This window comes from Anoplopoma fimbria, chromosome 2, assembly GCF_027596085.1.
Source record: "Anoplopoma fimbria isolate UVic2021 breed Golden Eagle Sablefish chromosome 2, Afim_UVic_2022, whole genome shotgun sequence".
NCBI lineage: Eukaryota > Metazoa > Chordata > Actinopteri > Perciformes > Anoplopomatidae > Anoplopoma > Anoplopoma fimbria.
The window spans coordinates 27,462,900-27,487,819 of record NC_072450.1 but is presented as its reverse complement, the minus strand read 5'-3'; the positions used below and the strand labels follow the sequence as shown (position 1 = coordinate 27,487,819).

The following is a 24,920-nucleotide window of genomic DNA, read 5'->3' as shown; positions in this document are numbered from 1 at the left end:
AAATTTAAATCATGTAAAGCATAGAAAAGGAGTGAAGATAACACCAGCAGACATTTGTTATTGCCTGAAAAATGAAAATGTATACATTATTCAGATTTGTTGTAAAATTGCTGTCAATTTTACTGATAAAGTATTGTTACAGCATAACATAAATAACATTTTAACTGGGCCGACTAAAAATCAAGTTTGCAGGTTTCAGCAAGATATGAAAGCACATCTTTCTAAAATGAAACCAATAGATTAATAGGCTGCAAAGTAAATCAAAGTAGATGTAACAATTTCTTAAATAAATCCTTGCGATGCTTTCTAGAGGTACAACTGCATTGAAGACACAAAACATAAACGGATAGTTTCCCTTTGTTTATTTGGGCAAAAGCAAATTGTATCAAAAGAGTACAATATCTAAGGTTAGAAAATATTCTTACATACTCTAAAAGGCATGACATATTTGAAATAGTCTGAAACACTACCATCATTTTTATTAACAAATAATTGGACAAAAATAGGGTAAATTCTGAGTTCATGATTCAAATAAATGTAAAATTAAACTGTAAGAGGGGTTAGTGAGACTTATAAAAAGGCTGCTACAAGCTCTGTGTTCTGTGTTATGTACAATATATGTATGAAAACATTATCATTAATAACAAAACTGGAATCATTTTGGATTACAAATACTTAATTTTGCTTTTATCACATGATTAGGCTGAAAACATATATTTCAGAGAACTCCTGAGCTAGGTTGGTACATCTTTCCTCATCAACAATGAACAGCACATGCTGTAGTAAAAGTATTAAGTATGTACAATATTAATTCCCTCATAAACTGCCAGCATATACATGGTATCTGAAAACAGAAGAAAAAGCCTCTTCAATCCACAAAAATACAACTATTAATACAATGATGTAATTTGGTTTTAACACTTCGTAGTACTTTTTTTTTGCAAGTTCTGAATGTATTGAGAGTGCTGCTTTTGTTATATTATTAATTCTCGAATTAACTTTCAAGTACTTGTTCTCGAAAATGTCCGATATTTCACATAAAACGCATTACCTTCGGCTGCACAGAAAGTTCAACTAAAAACAATTGCACTTAGTTAATTATGAGCGAACAGTTGCGTGTGCAGCATAACCATCAAAAATCAGTCATGCTGCCCAAGTTTCAGTCAATTGCGTGGTGCAAGAAGAAGTCCTAAACACCTCAAGTTGATAGCTATCTCCGTTTAAAGCTGGAACGCAGATTTTTTGTCTCCCCCCTCTGGTATTGAGAGAAATTACGCAAACACAGTTGACGCTGCTTATGACTTAGGCTATGCCTTGAGAGGTCTCCGCATCTCAACTGCCCCAGGAGTGTTTGTCCTTACCGTTGATCGCTTTCTTTTTTTTAACTTTAATGTCTAGATAAATGGAAACACCTTTTTAATAATATATGCAAAACAATTACAAGAAAATCAATTCCTTCATATTTTTATATTCAATCATCTTTTCCTCCTGTAAAACAAAGAATAAAGGGTGCTTTCGTCAGCTTGTGCCAACTGAATTCAACCAATACTAACAGGACATCAATCCATCTGCAACTTTAAGGCAGCAACAAAGGAGGTGTGTGTGGAGCCACAGTCCTCTGTAGCTCGGTATCGTATCGCTACCTTCTAAGCATGCCGAGTTTGTAGTGGTCCAATCAGACAGGAGGATTTAATTTAAATCCCTCTTCTGATTCTACACAGCTCAAATCCAGTTTCCTTTTCACTTGGGAATACTTCACAGTTCAGAAGCTAAATATTCTCAAACTTCCAATTTTCTTTTTTATCTTGAGCATCCACTCAAGAAACTTTTCTTGAACCCATATTTTGATTTGCCGCCATACTCCTAGTTGCTGCTCAGTAGCTATAGTCTTTACCCCTTCATGCCCCCCTTTAGCTCTAGCTGGTAGACGTTAAACGCATCACTGGTGTGCCAGACACCACACCTCTGGTATGCTGCAAAATACAGAGAGCTTTCCATTGGCGGCGATTGGCTTAATCAGCATTGTGTTACTTTGTTTGGCAAGGGCTTTAATGTAACAGGTGTTCATTTATCTAAACAGCTTTAAACCGTATGAATCGATTTAAACATTACAAGGGAAAAGGCTTTCAGGATGCAGATCCAATGAAGAGCAGGACAGAGCCACTTACGTTAGCCTAAACTCTAATAGCATCCAGGACTGGCCTCCACACGGTGGGGAAATTGCATTGTGGATGTGCTCTTTGTGAATGGGGCTTCTTCTTTTTAACCAGTAACCTCACAAACTAATGTGCTTAGTTGAAAGGCTATTTGAAAACCTAAAAAGTAAGTATGAAAGCTAGGTATAGGGAGACATGCTAATAATGGCAGCTTACATTAGAGCGGACAAACACCCTGTTGAACCTATTTCTTACATGTTTGTCATGTATTTTAGTTTTGGAAATGCAATACCAAATATCACTTTTACTTCAGCTTAATGAAAATCACATAGTAGGCTATATGGAGAAATCCAAACTCGACAGGCTTGCTGTGCCTATTAAAGGTTGCTAAGCTATGACTGGACAATCAATGTTCAGAAGAGAGGTTAAGCGAACTGGTCGATTAAATCTGCTGTGACTGACATTCACCAGCTCTTCCTGTTCCTCGAGTTGTTGGCAATTTTCAGTTTATTGACTTCTCTCAGGACATGGTCGGCCTTCTTGAGCTTCTCCATGGCCTTGGCCAGCAGATCCTCTGTCTTGCCCTCCCCGTCACCTCCCCCCTGCGACTGGGAGACTCTACTCAGGAGCTCCTTCGTCTTCTCCATCTCCAGCGCCACTTCTGTCTCAAGTTTCATGAACTCGGCACCAGGGGCCCCGTCGCCAACGATCGCGGTACTGGTATGCTGTTTAGCCGGAACACAGATTGAAGGGTCAGTCAGCAGATCTCCGATGGAGGCTGACCTCACCTTGGCTGAGGGCTTGAGTGGCAGCGTTGGCCCCGAGCGCCGACAGGGGAAGACCTTTGGTCTGACCTGAGGCTTTGGTGGGAGCATCATCGCCTTTGAGCTAACGGGGATCTGAATGTCGTCCTCGCTGGCGTCAAACACGTGCAGACCAGCGTGGCTTCCTCTCAACGCGGCCGTGGACGCCACAAGTGTGTCTTCACTCCCAGAGCCCTCACTGTCATCGTCTGAGTGCTGACCGCTGTCTACAGATTTCTCCTCCGTCTTCTTTTTCTTCTCACCAGGCAGGTGACAGAGCAGCGGACTCAAGCTGAGGCTGTCACTGACCGGGTCATTCAAAGAGACGACTACCGAGGGGAGTTCACTCTTAGGGAGTGCCTCTTCTGCTTGGCTGGCTGAGGTATCTGAGGCTGTTGGCAGTAATGCAGTAGGGTCTTGTCCCTCATTAGTCTGCGTCATAGTGCCGTTGTCACCTGTTTGTTGTGTGTCAGGCTGAACAGGTTTCTCTGGCTTTTTCTTGAGGGTTAGAAGAGGACTGGGGCTCTTTCCAAGTGTCTCCGTGGGTATTTGTGGCTCATTGTCGGATGCTTTGCTTATGCCACTACCTATAGTCTCCTCTGATTCCTCTTCAGAATCCTGTCCTTCAGCGCCGGGACTCTCAGGTTCATCATCTTCAACACTAGGTGGAGCTTCTTTAGATATCAACTGGTCTGCCTCATCTGTTTCCACAGCTGGTCCTGCCACCTCCTTCTTACAGCCTTCTTCCTCCCCCGAACTCTCATCAGTTGTGCTTTCTTCCTCTTGGTCTGGCTCCACAGCAGTATTGGAGGGTTTCTTCTCTTTGGATGGAGGGGTTGGAGGGTGGGAGTTTGGCATGGACTGTGAGGCCTCTGCAAGGCTGCTTACGGAGCCGCTGGAGCTGGGTTTGTTGGGAGGAGTTGGTGGTGGACCTGTCTTTTTCCTGGCATCGGGACTCTTTTCAGACAGCTCCTCAGCTTTGGCCTCTCCTGTGGCTTCTTCAACAGGTGAAGGCGACGGCTTGGCTTCTTTAGATGGAGGCATTGGCGGCTTCAGGACCTTCAAAACAATAAATCATACTTTAGAGACCATTTTATGCAAACAGAAAGACATACTCAAATATTTCAACATTGTATGATAAGGGTTATCTAGCATTATACAAACCAATTTCTCTGGGCCATCTTCCTTCTCCGGTTCGTGCTCAGGTGTTGAAGTGAGTTTTGCCTCTTTGGTAGGGGGCATGGGAGGTTTGATGACCTTTTTCTTGGGAGTGACCTCAGGCTCAGTCTCAGCCTCCTCCTCTGTCTTTTTCTCTGCAGATTCCCTGGCATTGGACGGAGAAGTCGGGGCTTTGATTGCCTCTTTGGGGGTTCCAGTGCCATCAACACTGGCATGATGGGTCCCATTAGGCATGGTGGCATCCTCAAGATCAGACGACACATCAGCTACCTAGAGGGCAGAAAAGATATCAGATAAGACTTTTAATTTAAATTCAAATCAAATATACAATCAATTCTTAAATAAAAGGTGTTATACAAACACAAGTGCTGGTTGCTAATAAAAGCAAAGGTAAAAAAGGGTGGGGGGAGTCATGTCATACTCACAAGTCTGCTGTTTATAGTTTCTCTTTTTTAACAGAAATACTATTTCATTCACAAATTCACTTCTAAGTCTTTGTATTTTTTTCAGTATTTAGCTGCTGTCATTGAAACTTGGCAGAGATATTTGTTATTGAAAGTCTACCAGAAAGGGAAGGGGAAATGAACACTCAAAATATCAGAACAAGTGATTTAATTAGTGATGACTGCAATATTTCTGTTAAAAGCAATGGGAATAATGATCTGGATTATCTAAAATTGATCAAGACAACAGGTAAACATGGAAATGTGGAGTTTGTATTAACAGCAAACAGTATCAACAGCAAATTAAAACGAAAGCAGGACAAAAGAGCGTTTTCCTAAACTATCTTAAAATATATATTTAATGATAATAGATATAGTATTTTAAATATACTTAATTAACAACAGTCACTTGAATTAATATTAAAATTTAAGGAGTCTTGAGCTTTCAAATTTGGAACCAAAAGGAGATACTTTATGCGAACTATGAAAAAATTGATTCGGCATGAAATCATCAACAGGAACAGTTTAGTTGATGCTCTTATCCAGAGCGCATTACACACATTCACACCTACTGAGTGTGTTTGAACTATAGACTGTATATAAGAAATAGACGTAGTCATCTTGACGTCACCCATTGGTTTGTGCAATGCTGTTTTGAAGCTTCAAGTTCAGCAATTTCCCTGTCACCAGTTTTTTGGCAACCGATGAAGGGAAGTTACCATATTTGGAATGCGGAGGAGTAACGTAGAGACGCTGTATACTGCACTGGCAGTGACAGCACCCTGTCAATCACAGTAAGCCCGCCGTAAAGCATACTCCGCTTTATGATGTATTTTACTCTTAATGGGACCATAATTTACTAAATGAACATCCTGCTTTATTGAATAAGACTTGAAACTAGTGATAGAGACCATAAACTCATGTTTACAATGTTTACTGAGGGAATAAATCAAGTGTGAAGAAGAATCCTTTTCTGATAGACTTCTATACAAGTCTAAGGAGTCGCCCCCTGATGGCCATTAGAGAAAATGCAAGTTTTAAGACACTTCCGCATCCACTTCAATCGGCAGTACCAGAGGTTGCCCTCAACACAGAGTTGAAATTTTAATCTATTTTATTAACTGTAGCAACAGAGCTAACCATACAGTGTCATGTTACACACACATGAAAGGATTCTCACGTTCACACACACACAGACCTCTTTCATGTGTATCCTGGTCGGTGGCCGCCGGTTACGGTTCCCTTTGGGCCTTGTTCTAGTAACGTGCTCTAAGTTAATGCTTTCATCAACCGTCACCTGTGAAAACATTAGGCTTATTGATTTGCATTTCCACTGAATCCATTTAGCTTGTATTAGCTGAACGTGAATAAAAACTCAGTGAGGAGTTCATAGACTGAAGTTAAGAATTGCTTACCTCATCGAAGATTTTGTTCTTTGCTCGATTGATTCCATCAATCAGAGCTTTAATCCAGGCCTCCTTCTCCTCTGCAGTCTGAGCTTGAAACTTCACATCATGGACCTGTCAGTCACATAAAGCAGAGACATGACCCCTGGCAGCTATACAGAATCGTCATTTAAAAATTGATGATTGATGTTTGATCATTCAAGGTAAAACTAACGCTGGTTGTGAGACACACTTCTGCTGTGCTGCTTTAGGAAAATCCTTTTTGGCACCATTCAGCCATTTAGAGCCAGAGCTGAGGAGGGTTTCCCCGGAGAAACCAAGTGGCAGCCAAGTAGCTGTTCACATCCTGGTCAGACCCTCTCACTTCATTCACATTGAATGACCACAATAGACTACAAACTACCGACAGATTCACGAACCCCAGAGTTTAACATATAGGGGATGGTTTTAAATATTGGAATGATGGTATTTCAACTCGCAAAACAATCTTTTGTAACAAAGTTTCCCTTTTTTTTTTACTTCCCCTTATTCGGAAAATCACAGTGACATTGGACACCAAAACAATTGGTTTAGTCTCTGCTTTATTTAAGGCTGCCAACAAAAGCAGAAATAGTAGCTCCAATGAGTAAAAACAGCAGTATGTCCAGTGCAGTAAGCTTCTGTGCACACTGGTGTCTGACTCACTCCTTAGCCTGGTCACTGCATACCGACTGGGGGGAAAAAGTGACACACACGCACAAGAGAGCAATACTGTGTGTTCGTGAAGTAAATGTATACCTCTCTCTTTGTCATACACACACACACACACACATAAATGAGCTATCGACATTGCAGCATTGCACATACAAACCCATTCCTCTCGGTGATGGAAACTGTTCAAGCTGTAGAGTCGGCAAAGTCTTCACTCACTTCCTCTTGCACTACTGCGAAATTCACTACTTGTATATTACAATTGTGTAATGCTGAATTTACTAATAAAAGTAGCTGAACAAGAACCAGGGATGGTTACATAAAGGGTTACTTTGGTATTTTTCAGCCTTGACCCTAATTTCCCATGCATTTGTGTCAAACCACACCATCAATTTACATCCACTATAAGTGCTAGTTTTTGCCACTGACAGACTCTGGTTGTTATTATAAGTATCTAACAATAATATGGAAAGAGTCTCCCTCATGGAGAAGTCTCGTTCTGAAATCTCAAGAGGTGACGTATTGTGGAAAGACAACGGTGGAAACCACTACATCAGTGGTGGAAACGTGAGTGTCGGAATGGGAAGTTTGTTGTGTTTGAGTAACATTAGAGAAATTTAAGTTCAGTTCTAAATAAAAGATAAAAAAAGAACAATGGTTGATGTGCATTTCTGAATTGTGGCACAAAGTGTCACGGAACACTTTGTGCAGCTTGTTTTTGTGTTGACAAAAGAGTTGCAGGCAAAAAACAATCACTCAATAAGCCTATGGTAGGTGCAAACTATCAACTGATTCATGACTGATTACAATATAGGTAGATTAAGTTCCCCTTTTCTGCTGTTAGCATTCTTAATTATAAACCTGGCCTCCATTTACTTCAGGCATTTTGCTGGCGAAGTATTCCTTTTAACCGGATAGCTGTTGTACTTGAGTAATCTCACTCTGATTTTATTGAAATACTGCCTTATTTAATCTCTTACCATGGCATCTACACCAAATTCTGTTCTCACCCAAAGCATCTCCCAGCTCACCTTGTTTCCAGGCTTGGCTGATCGGATCAGTATCAGTCTGTGCTTCCTCTTGAAGGGGCTCTTTAATTCTTGACATTTATCATAGTTTTCCAGGTCAAGCCTCTCTAAGCAGTTCTTCAGGTCCTGCAACACAATAGTATGGGTACATTTGTCATTCCAGGTAGAGGATAAAGATGACATAATTTTAGCTTTTTATTAATATCAACAATTCACACACAGAGGGGATTCAATAACTTTCTAAGGATATCTTTATTGTGTTTGTAGCCGCGGTTTTCTTAACAATTATGTGACTGGGAACTTTCTGTGATTTTATAAAAGCAGGATAGAGTTTGACTCTCCAACAGTTACATGATTCAGTTCGGTAATATGGTGCATATTAGTGAAAGTGCTGCATGAGAAGGGAGACATAACGTGGCAGAACTGGTAGCGTACCTCATTTTCATACACCACCATCTCTGTCTTCTCCACATGGACGTAGCGGTCCTTGTAGCTTGCCAACAGCCTGCCGGGGGCCTTCTTCACCCAGCCAGCCTTACCCAGGAACTTTGGCTCTTTACTCTGGGCTGAGTCCTCTTTTGCACCCTGCAATGATAGAGGAAGGAAATCACACTCAGAACACACACCACAGTAAGAACAGAGAGCAGATTGTCCGACATTTTTCACTTTCAGTTTGTCCTTGTTACTAATGGCATTATACAGTATACCTGTACTAAAAAGGATACAATGCCATTTTATTTCATATTAAATAAATAAATAAATAGATATGCCTATGAAAAAATGGCATTGCAATCAAAATGGCTATCAAATAAATCATGAACAAAAAGATGGGGCAATAAATATATAAATAAATGTAAATGTAAATTTGTAAATTAGTCAATTCATGTTGATAAATAAAAAAAAAAAAAAAAAAAAAAATTAAAAAGGGCATTTTTCAAGGGACTACTTTTATTTGTTTATCATTGGACTTTTATTTCATATTTTCACATTTATTCATTTATTTATTTCAGGGGACTTTCATTTCATAATTCCACATTTATATATTTCAGGGAAATTGTATCTCCTCATGCCACATTTATTTACCGGCTCTTTTTATTCCCATCTGTTAAATTCAAATGAATAAGTCTTTGCTATCTCAGAGATTCAGAGCAACGCAACAGCACAAGTTGGCCCTGCTGTCAGTCTGCTAACGGGTTAAAGCAGCTCTTCTGGCCACCAGCCCCTGTGACCCGGAGCCCTGGCAGTACAGCCGCTAACTGAAGGTCCCAACTGAAATCAGCTACAGTAGCTTGGATAATAGCGATAATACCATATCAGACCATAAATGAGACAAATTAAGCAAGCTAGCAAACTCGTCGCTGGGTGAATACTCTGCCGGAAGGAGAGCAACGACAGCTCCGGAGACGGTTAGCGGAGGGACCCTGGGGTGTGCTAGCTAGCTAATTTGTGCTTTGGTCTGAATCTGTGTGATAACCACTCTCCATTAATTTGCAATATAGCAGATGGAAATAAAAAGAGCAGGGAAATAATTAAGAAAACTAAAGTCCCCTGAAATAGGGCTGCACGTGGTGTAGTGGTTAGCACTGTCGCCTCAGTCTGGGCCTGGGTTCAATTCCCGGGCTAGACAACCTTCTGCGTGGAGTTTGCATGTTCTCCCAATGTCAGCGTGGGTTCTCTGGCTTCCTCCCACAGTCCAAAGACATGCAGCTAAGGTTCATTGAAGACTCTAAATTGCCAGTAGGTGTGGATGTGAGCGTGAATGGTTGTCTGTCTATATATGTTTGCCCTGCGACAGACTGGCGACCTGTCCTGCGTGTACCCTGCCTTCGCCCATTGACAGCTGAGACCCTTAACTGGATAAGCAGGTTACGGAAAATGAATGAATGAAAGTCCCCTGAAATAAATAGAAGTAGTCAAATTAAAAAAAAAAATGTAATAACTAAACTATATTGACTAATTTATATATTTATATTTACATTTATTTAAATTTTCTATTGCATTGTTTATTTCAGGATACATTATTTATATATAATTATTGATCTTTTAGACTTTAGAATATTTTTTCATTATTTTGTTTAATTATTTTTTATTTATTTATCTATCAATCTATCTATCTATTCATCTATGTATTTATTTAACATTAAATAAAATGTAATTCCATAGAAAATAACTGAAGTACTGTTTGACAGTTCCGTCAACCAGCATATTATAATATCTGCACATTTTTATCAAGTAGTATCCAAATCTATCAACAGCTAAAAGGAGCCTATCTCTTACTGACTTCTGTTCATCACACAGTAGCTGTATGGAGTATATATACATTAATGTGTGTCAACCCGTGAAGATTCCCAACGGTGTGTGGACTGGCTGAACTGAACCTTTCAGAGAGTTTCGGAACCCCCCCCCCCAACAAAAAAAGGATGTAATGACTTCTTCCTCTTTTGACACTCATGTGTTTTAATTGATTCCTGTAAAATAATCAGCTAAATATTTAGATGTTTAACATCAAATAACATGTGCTCCTATGATCAAGGGCAGAGTGACCAATCATTTCTGAAATAATGCGGCTTCCAACCACTTCCAGTTCTATAATGTAAGTCATGGTTATGTTCCTACTAAGTCTAAGAGGAAATGTGGCTGTGCGATCAATTTAAGCTCAGATCGATGTTGTGCAGCCTGTGAGGAAAAACCCAAGTTCTGCTTACAATGTGGTGAAGTCACTTCTGTTTACAAAGCGCCCAAAAAAGGGCAGTTTTGGGGCACAAGATAAAGGGCATGACGGCCCCAGATGCTGTAGGCAACACAAAACACACTCACTAGAGTGATAAATAATGAAACTGTGAGCAAAGGATGAGGGATCTGAAACTCTTTACATTCATAATGAAAGTGGCACAGAGTTTGCTGTGTCCCAGCATTGCATGCTGCATACTTACAAAACAATGACAGTGTGTTATGGGTATTCAAGTCAAATGCAAAAAAAACTAAAATTTAGTCACCATTGTAATAAATGTAAGTGCTGGTGAATCCAAGCGGACTGCACTGTGGCTGCCAACCTCCATGAATTATGGACTATATGGAAGTCTACACGTTTTGTGGAGTAAGCACTGTGTCAACCCAGATGCTCCTTTTTTTTCCATGCAGGTGTCTGCGAAAATTCACAGCCTTTGTTACTGTTGGAGGAACTTCCACAGGATATCTGAAATGTTTTGTGGTGATGATGGTGGGAGGGGGAGTTAGGTGGAAGGTCATCATACTGTTTTTCCACTTTCACTGTAACTGCGAGTGTGTGTCTCAACGTGGTAAACAGCAGTGCAGCTGCTGCAAAGGAAGGAACGCCAGGCGTGGAGCAAAGACGTGCCAGATAAAAAAAAAAACGGAAAAAAGCTACTTTGCAGAACCACTTGTAAAATAAAGCAATAGAGTGTGATGAGGAAACGTTTGCAGAGTAAAGACCAAAAAGCAGCATCACCGTGCAGGTCAAAAAAGCACTGTGGGGGCACAGATTGGCCTTGTCATGCACCGACACTGGTGACATGGTGACAATAAACAACGGGGCTGAAAGGAACTCGTCAGTACAGCATTGCACTGATCAAACCCTGACATCATAGCAGCAGTGGGAGGTTTCCATTACTCAGGGCCCATCTGACTATTATAGCTCTGCACTGCGATATAACATAGTAGGTTAAGCGTCTCCAGTTTTGGACTAACACAGAAAAGTCTGTTCTGAAGCACAGACCTAACCAAGACCTTTACTAAAAAAAGGCCTGCAAACGTTTGTGTGATATATTAGCCGTCCTATCTGCAGTGTGGTCAACACTGAAACGTCAACTGTCATCTTGTGTTTTGCAGATTAAAAATAATATGCAGAGGCGTGTGAAATAGTTACAATATGCTTAAGCTAAGGTACCTAATGCAAGCTGGGTCTTATAAAGAGGAAGAGAGAGCAGTGTTTTCTGAGAGAGGCACACCTTAGCAGACATGTGTTTCTGATGAAGTTTTAGGTCAGGGAGCATCTGGCACTCATTGATTTTTCACGCTGACCTGCCCAGCATGAAGTCACCACAAGCCTCACTGGAGCTCACACTTTACCCCCACTAACCCCTTACAACTCGGGGCGGGGGGAAGACAGTGGGTTTGGACAAATATATTGTTTGCTGGTATGATTAACCCGTTATTAGGCTTAAATAAAACACAACTTGCCAATCAGTGAGTTCACTGCTTCTGCCCTGACAAAAGCTGCACAAAATAAATGCCATAAAAGCTGAAATGAAAAATTCTGTTTCAGAATTTGTGACTTGGAAAAAGTCAGATTAAAAAAAAAGCCTGACTCCACTGTGATGATATACTTCCTGTTTGATGTTGTTACTGCCAGTGTTGTCACAGCCAAATGTTTTGCAATAAATGACAGGAGTGTTTCCACGTGTAACTGCGTGGCTGAGCGTATGTCCACACCCTACAATAAGACCTCACTAGTTGCTTAATGTTGCATTGGTATTTGATGCACAGCCAATCACTGTGCATAAAGTATGCATTCTAACATGCTATATATCGAAACTCTTCTGCTTACTTATAAATGTAAAGCAGTGACAGTAAGGCCTCTGTTCTACATATCACACCACAGACCACAGGTGGTTCCAAAAGCTCTGATGTGTTTGCTGACAATGTGACAAATGCACCGAAATAAATAAAAGTTCTGTTCTTTATTTTACTATCACATAGCATAGTGTAAGTATAGAAATCCTAATAAATAAAAATGTAAAAGTCACAACAATGCTTCCTTTTGCTTATGAATGAGACTGGACGAGTTTTCACACTATATGCCCAAATCAGTCCTCATCTGATGTTTTTCTTTTTTTTTTCACAGATTGATTACTGACGCAGAGAGGATATCTATTTTTATAATGCAGTCATTGCCAAGCGTGAACATGTATGCCTCGTTACACCCACGTCCTTCCTATCACAGTGAAGTCTTTACAACATAACCTGTTGTCTCTGAACACTAATGGCTCCACCAAAACCTCTATTCTCAAAATAACTACATTCAAAAATGCCTCATAAAAGCAAAGATAAATGATTTATTTCCGTACTGACAATGGCATCACTACCCTCCAAAATATGACTATGTTTGAAATGATGCTGTTTGAAACTGCTGATTGAAATGCCCAACACCATTTATAGAAGCCCAGTGTCTTCAAATGTCTGTTTTTTTCCCTGAGCAAAGATCCAAAAAACCCAAAGATATTCAGCAAAGATGTAAAAAAAGAGAAGAAAAGCAAGCCACCACATTGGAGACGCCATAATTGGCACCTATTCTTAATAAATTCCTTATATTTATACAATTTGATTAATCAGTCATTAAAACCGTTTCCAATACATTTTCTGTTAATCAATGAATTGACAAAGCAATACCTGATCCTGACTCACTTCCTGTTTAATGCCTAGGGTACCTAATCCTATTGGAATGTCAAAGCGCAACAGACAAAAAATATATATAAATAACATGCTTCACCTCAAATATGGCTGGACCACCAAAAAATGGAAATGGCAGCCATTTATAAATATTGGTTTAAATTGACCAGTCTAAGGAAGCATGATGTTAGTCAGGGCCTCAGCTGTTTCACTCATGCTTCCCAATCACTGGCTCAATCACCAGTTGTGTAGCTATCAGCTGACGGGCCATATCCAATCACATCCATGCAGGTGTGCAGCGCAGTTACTATGGCCGGACGCTTCTCACTATTGCTCTGCAGAGCTCCACCATTCCAACCTTCCACTTAATGTGCTGTAATCATCATGTTGTTGATTTAAAAAGTTTTATGTGTGAGTTTGTTAAGGTGGTATTAGTACTCCTAACAGAATTTGTTACCAGCTCCCTCAAAGAACGGAGCCTAATCTGCCAAATGTTAGTGTATAACTATTATCTAAAAAGGGTCAACTCCTCCACAAGTGTCTCTGAGTCTTGGTTTTGTATTCTTTTTCCCCAATCTTTCCATCTTTGAGGACTTTTTTTGTCGCAAAAATGTGACCACACACACATGCATTCACTATTGAGGACTTTCTCTTTTCATTAAGGCACTTTCCCAGAAATTGTCAGCGGCGCCCCAGTGAGACGTTGCACACACACACACACACACACACACACACACACACACACACACACACACACACACACACACACACACACACACACACATTGTGCAGCAGAGGCCTGGATAGCAGGACGATTATGAGAGAGGGTTAATTGTTTTCTGCCTGACACATAATGTGGCAGTCTGTTTCCTCTTTGCTGAATGGGTTGAGCAGACACGTCACACCATGCACTCTAGGTCAGAGGGATGGCGATAAATGGATGACTCACAGAGCTGAGACAAACGATCACCATGGAAGGGCCACAGTGGTTTTGGGGGTGAAAGATAAAGAAGATAAGGAAGAATGTGAAGTAGAGAGGAGGAAAACGGGAAATGACAAATACAAAATCTAAAGGAACAGATAAAAGCCAAACAGCTGTCAGCGGGAAGCCAGCCAAGTAGTGGGTGTTGTTCATACTGACAATCTTTTCCAGTCATAAACACAAAGCACTGGTTTCAGTTCAGCTTTAGATAGTGGAGTACAACATCCAAACAATAATGTAGAAAAATAAAAACTATTATCTGTTTTTCAAATAGGTTACAGCGTGGTACATTTCTGACTGGAGTACGTCATATCATCTGTATAACCTGCAAACACTGACAGAGGCTTCTATCAACATCCGCTGACCGTGGTTATATACTGTTTCCCATTTAAGACCTCTCATCCCTTCCTTAAAAAACGTCCTGTTTGTCCTTTGGAATTAAGGCGTTTTGTGTGCACCCTAACAATTATTGCACCGATCAAATTTCAGCGTGTGCATCCTCAGCCGGAATGCAGATTTCTTCACGTTCCTTATTTTGTTTTTAACAATTTTTAACAAATTTTGTTGCCAAAAAACACATTTCAATGTCAGTGGGAGGGCCTACTAAAGCAAGTTACATGCTGACATACTCTGTCATACATGTTCTACTGGATGCTTTTCAGGCAGTTTAAGTCCTATTAGCCCTCGCCAATCTGCACTTTGGAAATCCCCATGCAGCCACGCTGGACTTTCATATTCTCACATCACAAAATATCCATATATATTAATCTGGTTAATCTCTTATTCAAATATCACAAATATATCCATATGACGCACTAACATGTATCATTATTTGTCATTCCTCCGCGTATAAAGTTACTTCAAATTACTTTTTTCTGACTACACTATTTCGTCTGATTTTAATGTTTAACACGTTAGCAACTTCAGATTGCTAACGTGTTACGTTACAATGTTATAATAATGTTTGCAATCAAATGGAAAAATGTCTGCAAGTGTTCATTTCATCTGAGGGCTGAGAGGTAATGGTGACTGAAAAGCAAATGCAATGCGGAACTCAGTGCATAAAAAAATATGAAAGATGCGACCTTTGATAGTCATCAATCAGATCTCACCACCATGGCAGTGACCTCGTAGTTCTGTTGTTCCTGATTGAAGGGAAATTCTTGCCGATCTCTTACAAATAAAATATGACTGGAATATTTCTTAATGTGTATACCGGGTATAAAGTATTTAAACGTAAACTCTATTTGTAGCTTGAGATCTACTTGTAGCGTTAATTTGACTTACACATTTCATTTTGATTAAGTCACAGTCATAATTGTCTCACTGTGTTAATTTCTTGCTGCCAACTCACAACATGGGGGACAATATATTCTTGTGTGTAGTATAAATGTGGATTGTAGCTGTTTTGTGGTTTATAGCCTTCGTAATCTGGCCTGGAGAGTGATTCTAGGAAAGTGATTAAGTACATGAAAAGCTGCATTTAATTATCAGATTATAGATGGTGAAGGGAAAGCAGCTAGAGTTGAGAGTTTCTGATCAATGTTACAATCAAAGGGTGGGGTACAGCATGCACGAATATGTTTGCAACAAGTTTCCTGCATACTGTAGGTACACATAGTAGGCTGTGTCTCTACTTGACTTCCTTTTTTCTAGCAAGTTGGCTTCCTCAAAATGCACTGAGATATGCAGTTAATCATTAGCTACATTAATGTTGGTTATGTCGGTAGTATGTAGGCTACTCGGATGCCACAAATCAAAAAGCAGAGTTAACACTGTTATCTTGTTGACAAGGGCAAGCCAAGCATCCTTCATAAATATGGCAATTCACCACTTACTTTGTAATTATGAAAACAGGAAAGGTTATTACGCCCATATTAACACTTTCACTGACACATTGGCCTATTTCAGCAGATTCTAATGGCCTCTGACCAACAAGTTGATGAAAAAGATTGACAGGTGGGCAGGTGCTCTTGTGCCAAATAATGTGGGCTTTAGATGGCCGAAGCAGACGGTGTGGTACCACTAAGCAATCTCAAACCAACTTATTTCTCTAATTACTATTGCATGTATCACGGAAATAGCGGTCCTCGTCTATTCTATGGGCCCTAAGTGTGCTTTAATAACTTGGTCTCGCCCTTTCAAAGTAGTGCTGCTCCCGACCTGTATAACATCATATAGTTAATGCATACTTCATACTACAAGAGTTCACTTTCACTTTGCAAATACGGTATAAACTGCATCAAGCAGCATAGACGGACGGACTGAAGGCACTACTTACATCTTCCATGATAAAGGACCAAAATCCGTTATGTGAGTGTCGACTATGGTTAAAAAAAATCCCTCGACGTCGCCCTTATCCTCTCCAGAAACTGTTTACTTCTCCCCCGTCGGTCGGCAGCTGACACATTTCCAACAGCGGGCGTAAAAAGATGAAGAAAACAAGGAACCGAGCAGTTTATGATACCAAGGGTCGTCTCTTTTTTCCTCTTTTGCTTCAGCGGAGAAGTTCGAAGAAAAAAAAAGTTTGGTTTCCGGTTGAAGTCCCTTTTACAACTCTTGAATCGAAAAAGTCCGTCGAGGAGGAGCAACGCGATCAGCACCGTCTGTGCATCATCTGATGCATCCTAATTTATACTCCTAGCAGTTCAGAGAGCTTAGTTTGGCCGGTGTGCATTGCAAAAAGTCGTTTAAGTTCTCAGTTCGATGGTCGGATCTACAAACTGAAACAAAAACAGGCTGCAAACAACTGCAGCTGCAGCATCATCTGAGATTCATAGAAAGCGCTCCTCTCCTCAAAGAGTAACAAAAACATTTCAATCATGCACCAAACTAACAAAAACATTTAAATCATGCACCAAACCTCTGAAGGGGGGCATTATTTCAGGATTGCTATTTGACTAGATGCTTAAATACTGCTTTTTTAGCCTCATTATATGCCTTTTTTTTTTTTAGGACATACTGGATGATGAACTTTATAGTGGCCTCTCACGTTACTACACTCAACACTTCCTGGTGGGTGTGGCTGCTCTTTGGTCGGTTGGTTTAAAACTTGCAAAGACAAACCAGAAAAAAGAAAGTGATGACACCACTTTTAAAAAAAAGGGCACTGATTATAAAGAGTTCAGTATCTGGTGGCTTTTATTAGTGATTACCATTTACTCATGCTCATTGATTATAAACCAATAACAAGAACTAAAACTGGGTTGGCGGGTTATATTTGGTAAAAATGCATTTATAAATGAGGGTAACCAAATTAATAAATGCCTAATTAGTTGTTAAAGGAACAGATGCTGGTCATATAGTCCAATCAGTCAAAGGTATTTTTGCACAACCTGTCAGCCCAAAGTAACCTAATCTGTTACACAGAACCATCTAAAAAGCAGCCATTGGAAACTGTCTGGGCAAGCACTTACAAAAAAATATCTGGCAGGTGATTAAATGAGCCATTTGTATCAAACTCTGATGCAAGAAGCAAGAAGAGAGAGAGCTTTTCCATCGAGTAAAATGTTTCGGTGCTGTTCTTTTCTCTTCTTTAAATAAGGAAATACTCTCCAGTTCTGATGCTATTGCAGCATCTACACTAACCTCTTAATAAGCCGCCATTGTTGTTTAAAAACATACAGTGGCCTCTCCACGTTGTCTCGCACACACCTTAGCCACATTCAATGTAATAAGCCGCCATTGTTGTTTAAAAACATACAGTGGCCTCTCCACGTTGTCTCGCACACACCTTAGCCACGCGTCTAGCTGCCAGTAGCTCTTCACTGGATGACGATTGGTCCGTGCACTGGTTTACCAAACACACACACATTACTAAATAACTAATAAACTTTGTGTACAAAATATTTATTCATTATTTGTAAAAGAAACATTGGTAACAACCATGGAGGGAAAGAGTACTGCTACTACGTCCATTTTACACTATGCCAAGCAAAAGTAGGCCAAACCACTTGCAGTCACCTATAGACCATCCAATCCAACAGGGACAGGGAGGCGGCTGAGCAGTTGGGCTCCCTCCATAGGCCTCCATCAGCCCCCATGGTGATAGCAGCTGCAGCAGCCTCTGCATCACCAATTCTCCACGAAGCGACTCTGAGACCATAAACCACGCCGGGTGTTGCAGGGGTGCCTGACCGGCCTGAGCTTTGGTCTCTTATTACATTACATCTCTACGTGTTTCTCCAATGGGTAAAATAGCTGATAGCCCCGTCTCAGTCTAAGATGGAGGTATGGCTTTGTCACCAATACTTGTATTAGATATTTAGGTACATGTATAGATGTCAGTTTGGGAGATATTTTGTGCTGCTAAGATGAATATAAATTGCAATGCAAATCAGCAAGTAAAGATCTTTTTTTTTTTTCTATTCACATTTATTAGAATTTTAAACTCAAAATCCATAAGAGTATTGTCAATGCAAAAACATATTTAAAAAGTATTGCCCATGTTGTGGAACGGAAATCACTTTCCAGCCACCTTTTCTTTTAGTTCACCTTATTCATTCTATAAAGTACTAAATAAAGGATCTGAATTATTTATGTTAATAATTTACTTCAGTTTTTGAATGTTAATAGAGTTGAAAAAATATGACTTTGAAAATATTGGTTATTGAGTGTGTGTGCTTGTGTGCGTAAAAGTGAAAAATGATGTTCCAGTGCGCGGAACTGATGAACATTGTGTGCGCAACTACCCGGATGACTTTGAGGTGAGGACATGTGTAGCAACATTGTTTCAACTCCTTGCTGAAACCAGTGCACTATGACAGTAAATAACAGAGTTCTTCATAACATGTCGCATGTTGTAGAGGGGACATGACGTCGATTCGTAAATAATGTCTGAAGCTGCTTTCGAGGAAGTTTCCGTTTTATCGTCCATTTATTGCGGAGAAGGAGAGTTCCAGCTCATCCAACAGTCTGGTGAGTTAGTTAACATGTCGCTGCAAACTCAACGTTGTATCTAACATTTTATGTTGGGAAAAAAACACGACCAAGTCACCTAAATTATTTGGCAACAAGACACGCGGAAGTGAGATTTTGAAGCCTCTGTGTTTAGGCAGCTGCAACCATTATTCAGGTAAATCAATGTTTTCCATATTCGAACATTACCAAATACAATAATGAGGGGAAAAAATAATTGTTCTATAGTGAACAAAGTCACATTTCTTTAATAAAGCCTTTGTTATTCAAAAACGCCTTTAATACCCAATGCACGGGGACAAATCAGCTGTTCTGGATAACATTGAGCATTTGAAGTTTGACTTTTAGGATGCTATTGACAATAACCCATGCCATTCTCTGACTCGTCATTCTGTTCAGTTCAAAAATATGGATATTAGACATGAAAACACCAAATGACTTTTGCCTCCTAGCTCAGGATGGGCTCATGGTCCAGATCAACAGCACCGTTGGAGGAGAGCGAGGGCTGGACGTGAAGCTGTTGTTCCATTTGCACCCCCGCTACCCTTCCTGTCCCCCCGCCATCTCTGTCTCCTCCACTTGTCTCTCTAGGACTCAGTGTCACAACATCAGACAGAAGCTGCTGGATCAAGCGGCAGCTTTACCTCCAGAACCGATGGTTCATCAGCTAGTGGAGTGGTGTCAGGTAAATTAACTTACTGACCGAATTGAACAATGATAACATTTTATTTTATTTTTTTTACATTTTTACAAAGGAATACTCCACAAGTAATAATTGGATCTGTGTTAAAAAATAGCAGTGTGTGGAGGTGACAGAGAACTCCAGAAGTGGTGGTGATGAGGAGGAGGTAAGAGATAGAGAAAAGGAGGAGGAGTGGACGGCGGTGCTGTCGTTGGACCACATCCGATCTCGAAATCGCTACACCAGTCTGCTGGAGCGCTGGACCCAGCAGCTGCAGCTAAGTGGCAGGTTACTACTGGGACGGAGTATACTGGTTATTCTGCAGGGAGCCAGACCCAACATCAAGGTACCGTTGCACATGTTTAGCCTGCCGTTGCGCAAAGTCTTTGAGACAGTACTTTGATTTGTGTATATCTTGTATACAACATGTTTTATGAAAATCAGACTATGGTATGGTTGATTAGTGCCCTCTGGCTAAGACCAAGATGAATACATTTCCTATGAACTAGAAGACCAGTGCCTATTTTCTTCATCAGAATGCAGTTCAAATGCCCATCACAATTCCCCGGACACAAAGGGGATGTCATCAAATTTGTGTTTTTTGAAGAAAAAGAAGAAAATTAATTTACAGTTATTTTCAGACAAGGAAGAGCAGAACATTTTCACATTTGAGAAGCTGAAACAAATGAGGGTTGTCAAGACTGTCCTCAAGACTTTGCCATTGCCCCAAAACAACATTTGTTTACCTCAAAGTTACAGCATCCTCTAGTTGCCACAGGAATTATGATTCTCCTGTCTGGAGCAAAGGAGGAAGTCATGAGACATTATTCTAGAGTGACAATGTCTGCAGAGGGAGGAGGTTGGGGTGGATGATTTAAAAACCAGAGAGCAGTATTCCTTCCAGTTTCTAACTGAGAGTCAATGTTGGTTTCTTTAAACCATGATGTACAACAGTCTTATACAAACAGGAAGAAGAATGTGGGTTAAAATGAATTATTTGTTTTATTTATTTAATCATTTGAACACACAAATGAGCGTTTTATCATTAGTTTATAGGTTATCAACGAAAACAGCGCGTTAAACCCAAGCGACTCATTAAGGTTCAATTGAATTTGCAACTTTATGTTGTACACAACATAAAGTTGTTGTTAACATCTCACCTCTGATAAAACATTTTTTTTCAAACAACATGGCTGCTTCTCAAAACTGTTGAGAAACAAAAAAATGTAACACAGTGACTACTATGAACAAGAACTATGGAGCAGTATATAGCTGTAATTGTAAATAAATTACCCCTATTACATAGAACACTCTGTAACTTGTAACTGCTACAGAAGCTTGTGAATAAACACTGTGTTTTTAATTTTTGACTCCTGTATCCCTTTTAATTGTATTCTGACTGTAATCTGGTCTATTCAGGAGTTTTGTCGCCTTTTGAGGACGGTGAAGGTGGATGTTGATTCTTCAGGCAAGAAATGCAAAGAGAGGATGATGAAAGTTCTAACTGAAAGCCCCACGTCTTCCTCCGGTGGACATAGGTATGGATCACAGATGTATGATTCTGATGAAGCAGAGGAATGGAATTAGGGCAGGACTTTTGGGGGTCAGCAGTATTTCTGCAGCTCTCATATGGTTTCTCTCTGTGTTTCTTTCCATGTCTTTTCATCAGCCTCCGGGGTTTTGTAGTGAAGAACTACGAGTCGCTCCCAGAGCTGACCGCAGCCTTCCAGGAAATCAACATGACTGAGCTTTACCAGCAGATACGGCCATCATTAAGTGACTGACAGCACACAGCCTTTTTCTGTAGAAACAGGTGCAAACAAGAGGTTATTGAATTTGAAATAAAAAATGAAAGCCTCCTCCTGATACCCCCCAACATAACACTGTAACTGTGCTGTAGCATCGGCTCAACAACAGACACAGTGAAAAATATTGGTTTCATAATTGCTGAGGTGTATTTTGACACTTGATTTAATTCTCATTGATGGACTGATTCATCAATCAGATACAGACTAGATCAAAGGAGAATATTTGACCATATCAACAAAGCTGTATTTTGTGCCAACTGTAGTAGAACATTTCATGAATCAGCATCTTTTTGGCCTCACTGGTTCCTCTACTGGTTACACATTCTTGAGGCAGGTTAAGCGATGATACAGTAAAGTAAGAAAGTATTCTAAGTAATTTATACTGCATGAAGTGAACACATACAAGTTTTGTATTTTTATATGTATTATTCATCATTGTATTTATATTTGATACCAGGGAAACATGGGGGCTAGCAGATTTTAACAGGTTATCTTGTGCAATCCGTTTCACTCATGGCATTAAAGAATAGCAGTAAAATCTTAATATCAATTCTAAACCTCACAGGTGACCAGTGAAGGGAAGCAAGTTCAAGTATTTATTCTTGTATTGTACTCTTCTATTTTTGTCATGATACAATACAGGATGCACAGAAAATAAATAGATATTAACACATATTTAAATTAGAATGCAATATGATCAATGAAATAGGCAAAGGGTGAACAGGCTGTGGATGGAGTGGCTGTGGTCGCTTCTCTTAGCACGTGTTAAAAGCCTGGCAACAGTGTTCTGTATAAGCTGCAGTCTTTGGATGTTCAACCTGCTTAGACCTGAACAAGGTGCATCGCAATAGTCTGGGGGAGATAAAAGCATGGAGTACCTTTTCTAGGAGAGGAATGACCAGAACTTGGTTAAATGTGCTATTCGGATAAAGCAAGACTGCACAACTTAAGTTACCAGTGCATCAAAAGACAACTTAGTTGAAATATTAACTCTTTCTGTATCTCTCACTCTCTTACTTGCTCTTTGAGCCAGGGAGAGGAGTAATTTTGTATTTGACAGCTACAGAATCTCAAAAATGATCAGTGCGAGGGGCACATTCATCAGGATTCATCCAATGAATTTTTAAAGAAATCTATATGGTTGGCCATGATAAAATCCTGTCAAAAGATTTCCAAAGAAGAAATCTTACATTAATTTAACAAACAAGAGCACTTTCAACAGCAGGGATGAAATAAATGGTTTTGACTATGATGGTATTGTTTGGACTGTTTGAGTAGACTGTAAATAGACTTTCAATAATTCAAACAGTAATTTAGTGGGGAATACAAACCAGCACCAGCAGGACCGACACCGTCTGGGACAGGGCTATGAAGTGCCAGGCCAGAATGCAGTGCAGGCTCATGCTAATGCAATTAGGAATACGCGGTGAAAAACAAACGCACCTGCTAACACTCAAAGCGCTTGTTGAGCACAAATGATCGATCTTATAGGACGCCCTACTGGGGTAATAGTACGTAAAATTGTACTTAAAATAAATAAACAAACACAGGGGAGTGGGGAATATTCCGATAACTCTAAATTTACGATTATTAATTTTAAGAGAAAAAATCTTGTATACTCTGATATTAGAGTGGGAAATTTCTGAGTGTTAATTTGAGAAATTAGGAAGTGATACATTTATGATAAAAAAAACTTTAAGGACAATACAAGTGAAATGGGTTTCAATTTTTTTTTTTTATAAGAAATAAAATATTCTAAGGTTTGGCAGCTGCTCCTATTCTCTTTCTACTTTGGGAAAATCCATCTACCCGGTCTTCACAAAGAAGCAGTTGTCTGATGTCACATAACAATGACAGTGCACATTGTAAATGGTAAACCATCAACTAAATATTGATAAAATTGAAGGTATCAGACGCGCCATCAATATCTCCACGTCAAACAAAAATGTTGGACTACCACCCTGTTCAGGCAAAAATTACGTGGCAAGGATGGCATGCTTTAATGTTATAGACTCTCAAAATCTTGTGGAAACTGTGACACAACTAAAGCCATCCACCTGTTGCCTTGATACTATACCTACCAACCTCTTTAAGAATGTTTTCGACTGCCTAGCAGTAGACATATTGCAGATAGTTAACAACTCTCTCCAGTCAGGCAATTTCCCAAAAGCTTTGAAAACTGCAGTTATTAAACCCCTTTTAAAAAAGCGGAGCCTAGATGCCTCTATTATTAACAACTACAGACCAATATCAAATCTACCCTTCATAAGTAAAATCATTGAGAAAGTTGTCCTCCAGCAACTAAATCACTTCCTGGCATCAACTGGTTGCTATGACACCTTCCAATCAGGATTTCGACCCCTGCACAGCACTGAGACCGCCCTTATTAAAGTTGTAAACGACATCCGTCTTAACACAGACTCTGGCAAAACCTCAATACTAATGCTACTTGACCTCAGTGCTGCATTCGACACTGTAGACCATACATTACTTCTGGAAAGGTTAGAAAACTGGGTGGGGCTTTCAGGCACTGTCTTAAATTGGTTCAGGTCCTACCTACAAAATAGGAACTACTTTGTTTCCATTGGCGACTTTGTATCAGAATCAACCAACGTGACATGTGGAGTCCCACAAGGTTCGATCTTAGGACCCTCTTTATTCAACATCTACATGCTCCCACTAGGGCAAATCATGCAAAATAACAATATTGACCATCATTGCTATGCTGATGACACGCAAATCTATGTATCGCTATCACCAAATGACTATCGGCCCATAGATCTGCTGTGCCAGTGCATTGAGCAAGTGAAGGAATGGATGTGCCGAAATTTCCTTCAACTAAATGAGGACAAAACAGAGATAATTGTATTTGGTTCTAAAACGGAAAGGCTTAAAGTAACCCAACACCTTCACTCTCTGTCCCTGAAAACCTCAATCAAAGCCAGAAATCTAGGGGTTATCATGGATTCAGATTTACATTTTGACAGTCACATCAAATCAGTTACAAAATCGGCATATTATCACCTTAAAAATGTAGCAAGACTTAGAGGGCTCATGTCCACCGAAGACTTACAAAAACTTGTACATGCCTTTATCACTAGTAAGCTTGATTACTGCAATGGTCTCCTTACAGGTCTCCCAAAACAAACTCTGAGGAAGCTTCAGCTTGTTCAGAATGCTGCTGCTAGAGTTCTAACAAAGACCAAAAAATTTGATCATATTACACCAATTTTGAAATCGTTACATTGGCTTCCTGTAGGTCAGAGAATTGATTTTAAAATCATGTTGCTAACCTATAAATCCCTACATGGTTTAGGCCCAAAATATTTAACTGATATGCTTCCACTACATCAGCGTTCTAGACCACTAAGATCCTCTGAGACCAATCTGTTAATTATCCCCAGAGTAAACACAAAA

The 24,920-nt window shown here is 39.9% G+C and overlaps 2 protein-coding genes across 3 annotated transcripts; one reads left to right on the top strand and one right to left on the bottom strand.

The window, feature by feature from the left end:
* Positions 1 to 350: 350 nt before the first annotated feature.
* plekho2 (pleckstrin homology domain containing, family O member 2) lies at positions 351 to 16,863 on the bottom strand. Its single transcript, XM_054620090.1, has 7 exons — positions 16,378 to 16,863; positions 8,141 to 8,290; positions 7,709 to 7,831; positions 5,997 to 6,101; positions 5,780 to 5,878; positions 4,124 to 4,408; positions 351 to 4,018 (listed from the first exon to the last, which is right to left on the bottom strand). The coding sequence occupies exons 1-7, from the start codon at positions 16,384 to 16,386 to the stop codon at positions 2,621 to 2,623; spliced, it is 2,169 nt and encodes a 722-aa protein (XP_054476065.1). The 5' UTR covers positions 16,387 to 16,863; the 3' UTR covers positions 351 to 2,620.
* Positions 16,864 to 18,746: 1,883 nt separating this feature from the next.
* On the top strand, positions 18,747 to 23,274 carry rwdd3 (RWD domain containing 3). Of its 2 annotated transcripts, XM_054616766.1 has the most exons (6): positions 18,747 to 18,802; positions 18,902 to 19,013; positions 19,466 to 19,698; positions 19,811 to 20,041; positions 21,115 to 21,233; positions 21,365 to 23,274. In XM_054616766.1, exons 2-6 carry the CDS (start codon positions 18,929 to 18,931, stop codon positions 21,477 to 21,479), a joined length of 783 nt encoding a protein of 260 aa, XP_054472741.1. In that variant the 5' UTR covers positions 18,747 to 18,802; positions 18,902 to 18,928; the 3' UTR covers positions 21,480 to 23,274. The 2 variants fall into 2 exon arrangements, with proteins under 2 accessions (XP_054472741.1, XP_054472732.1); XM_054616757.1 differs by having other exon boundaries at positions 18,802 to 19,013.
* Positions 23,275 to 24,920: the final 1,646 nt, after the last annotated feature.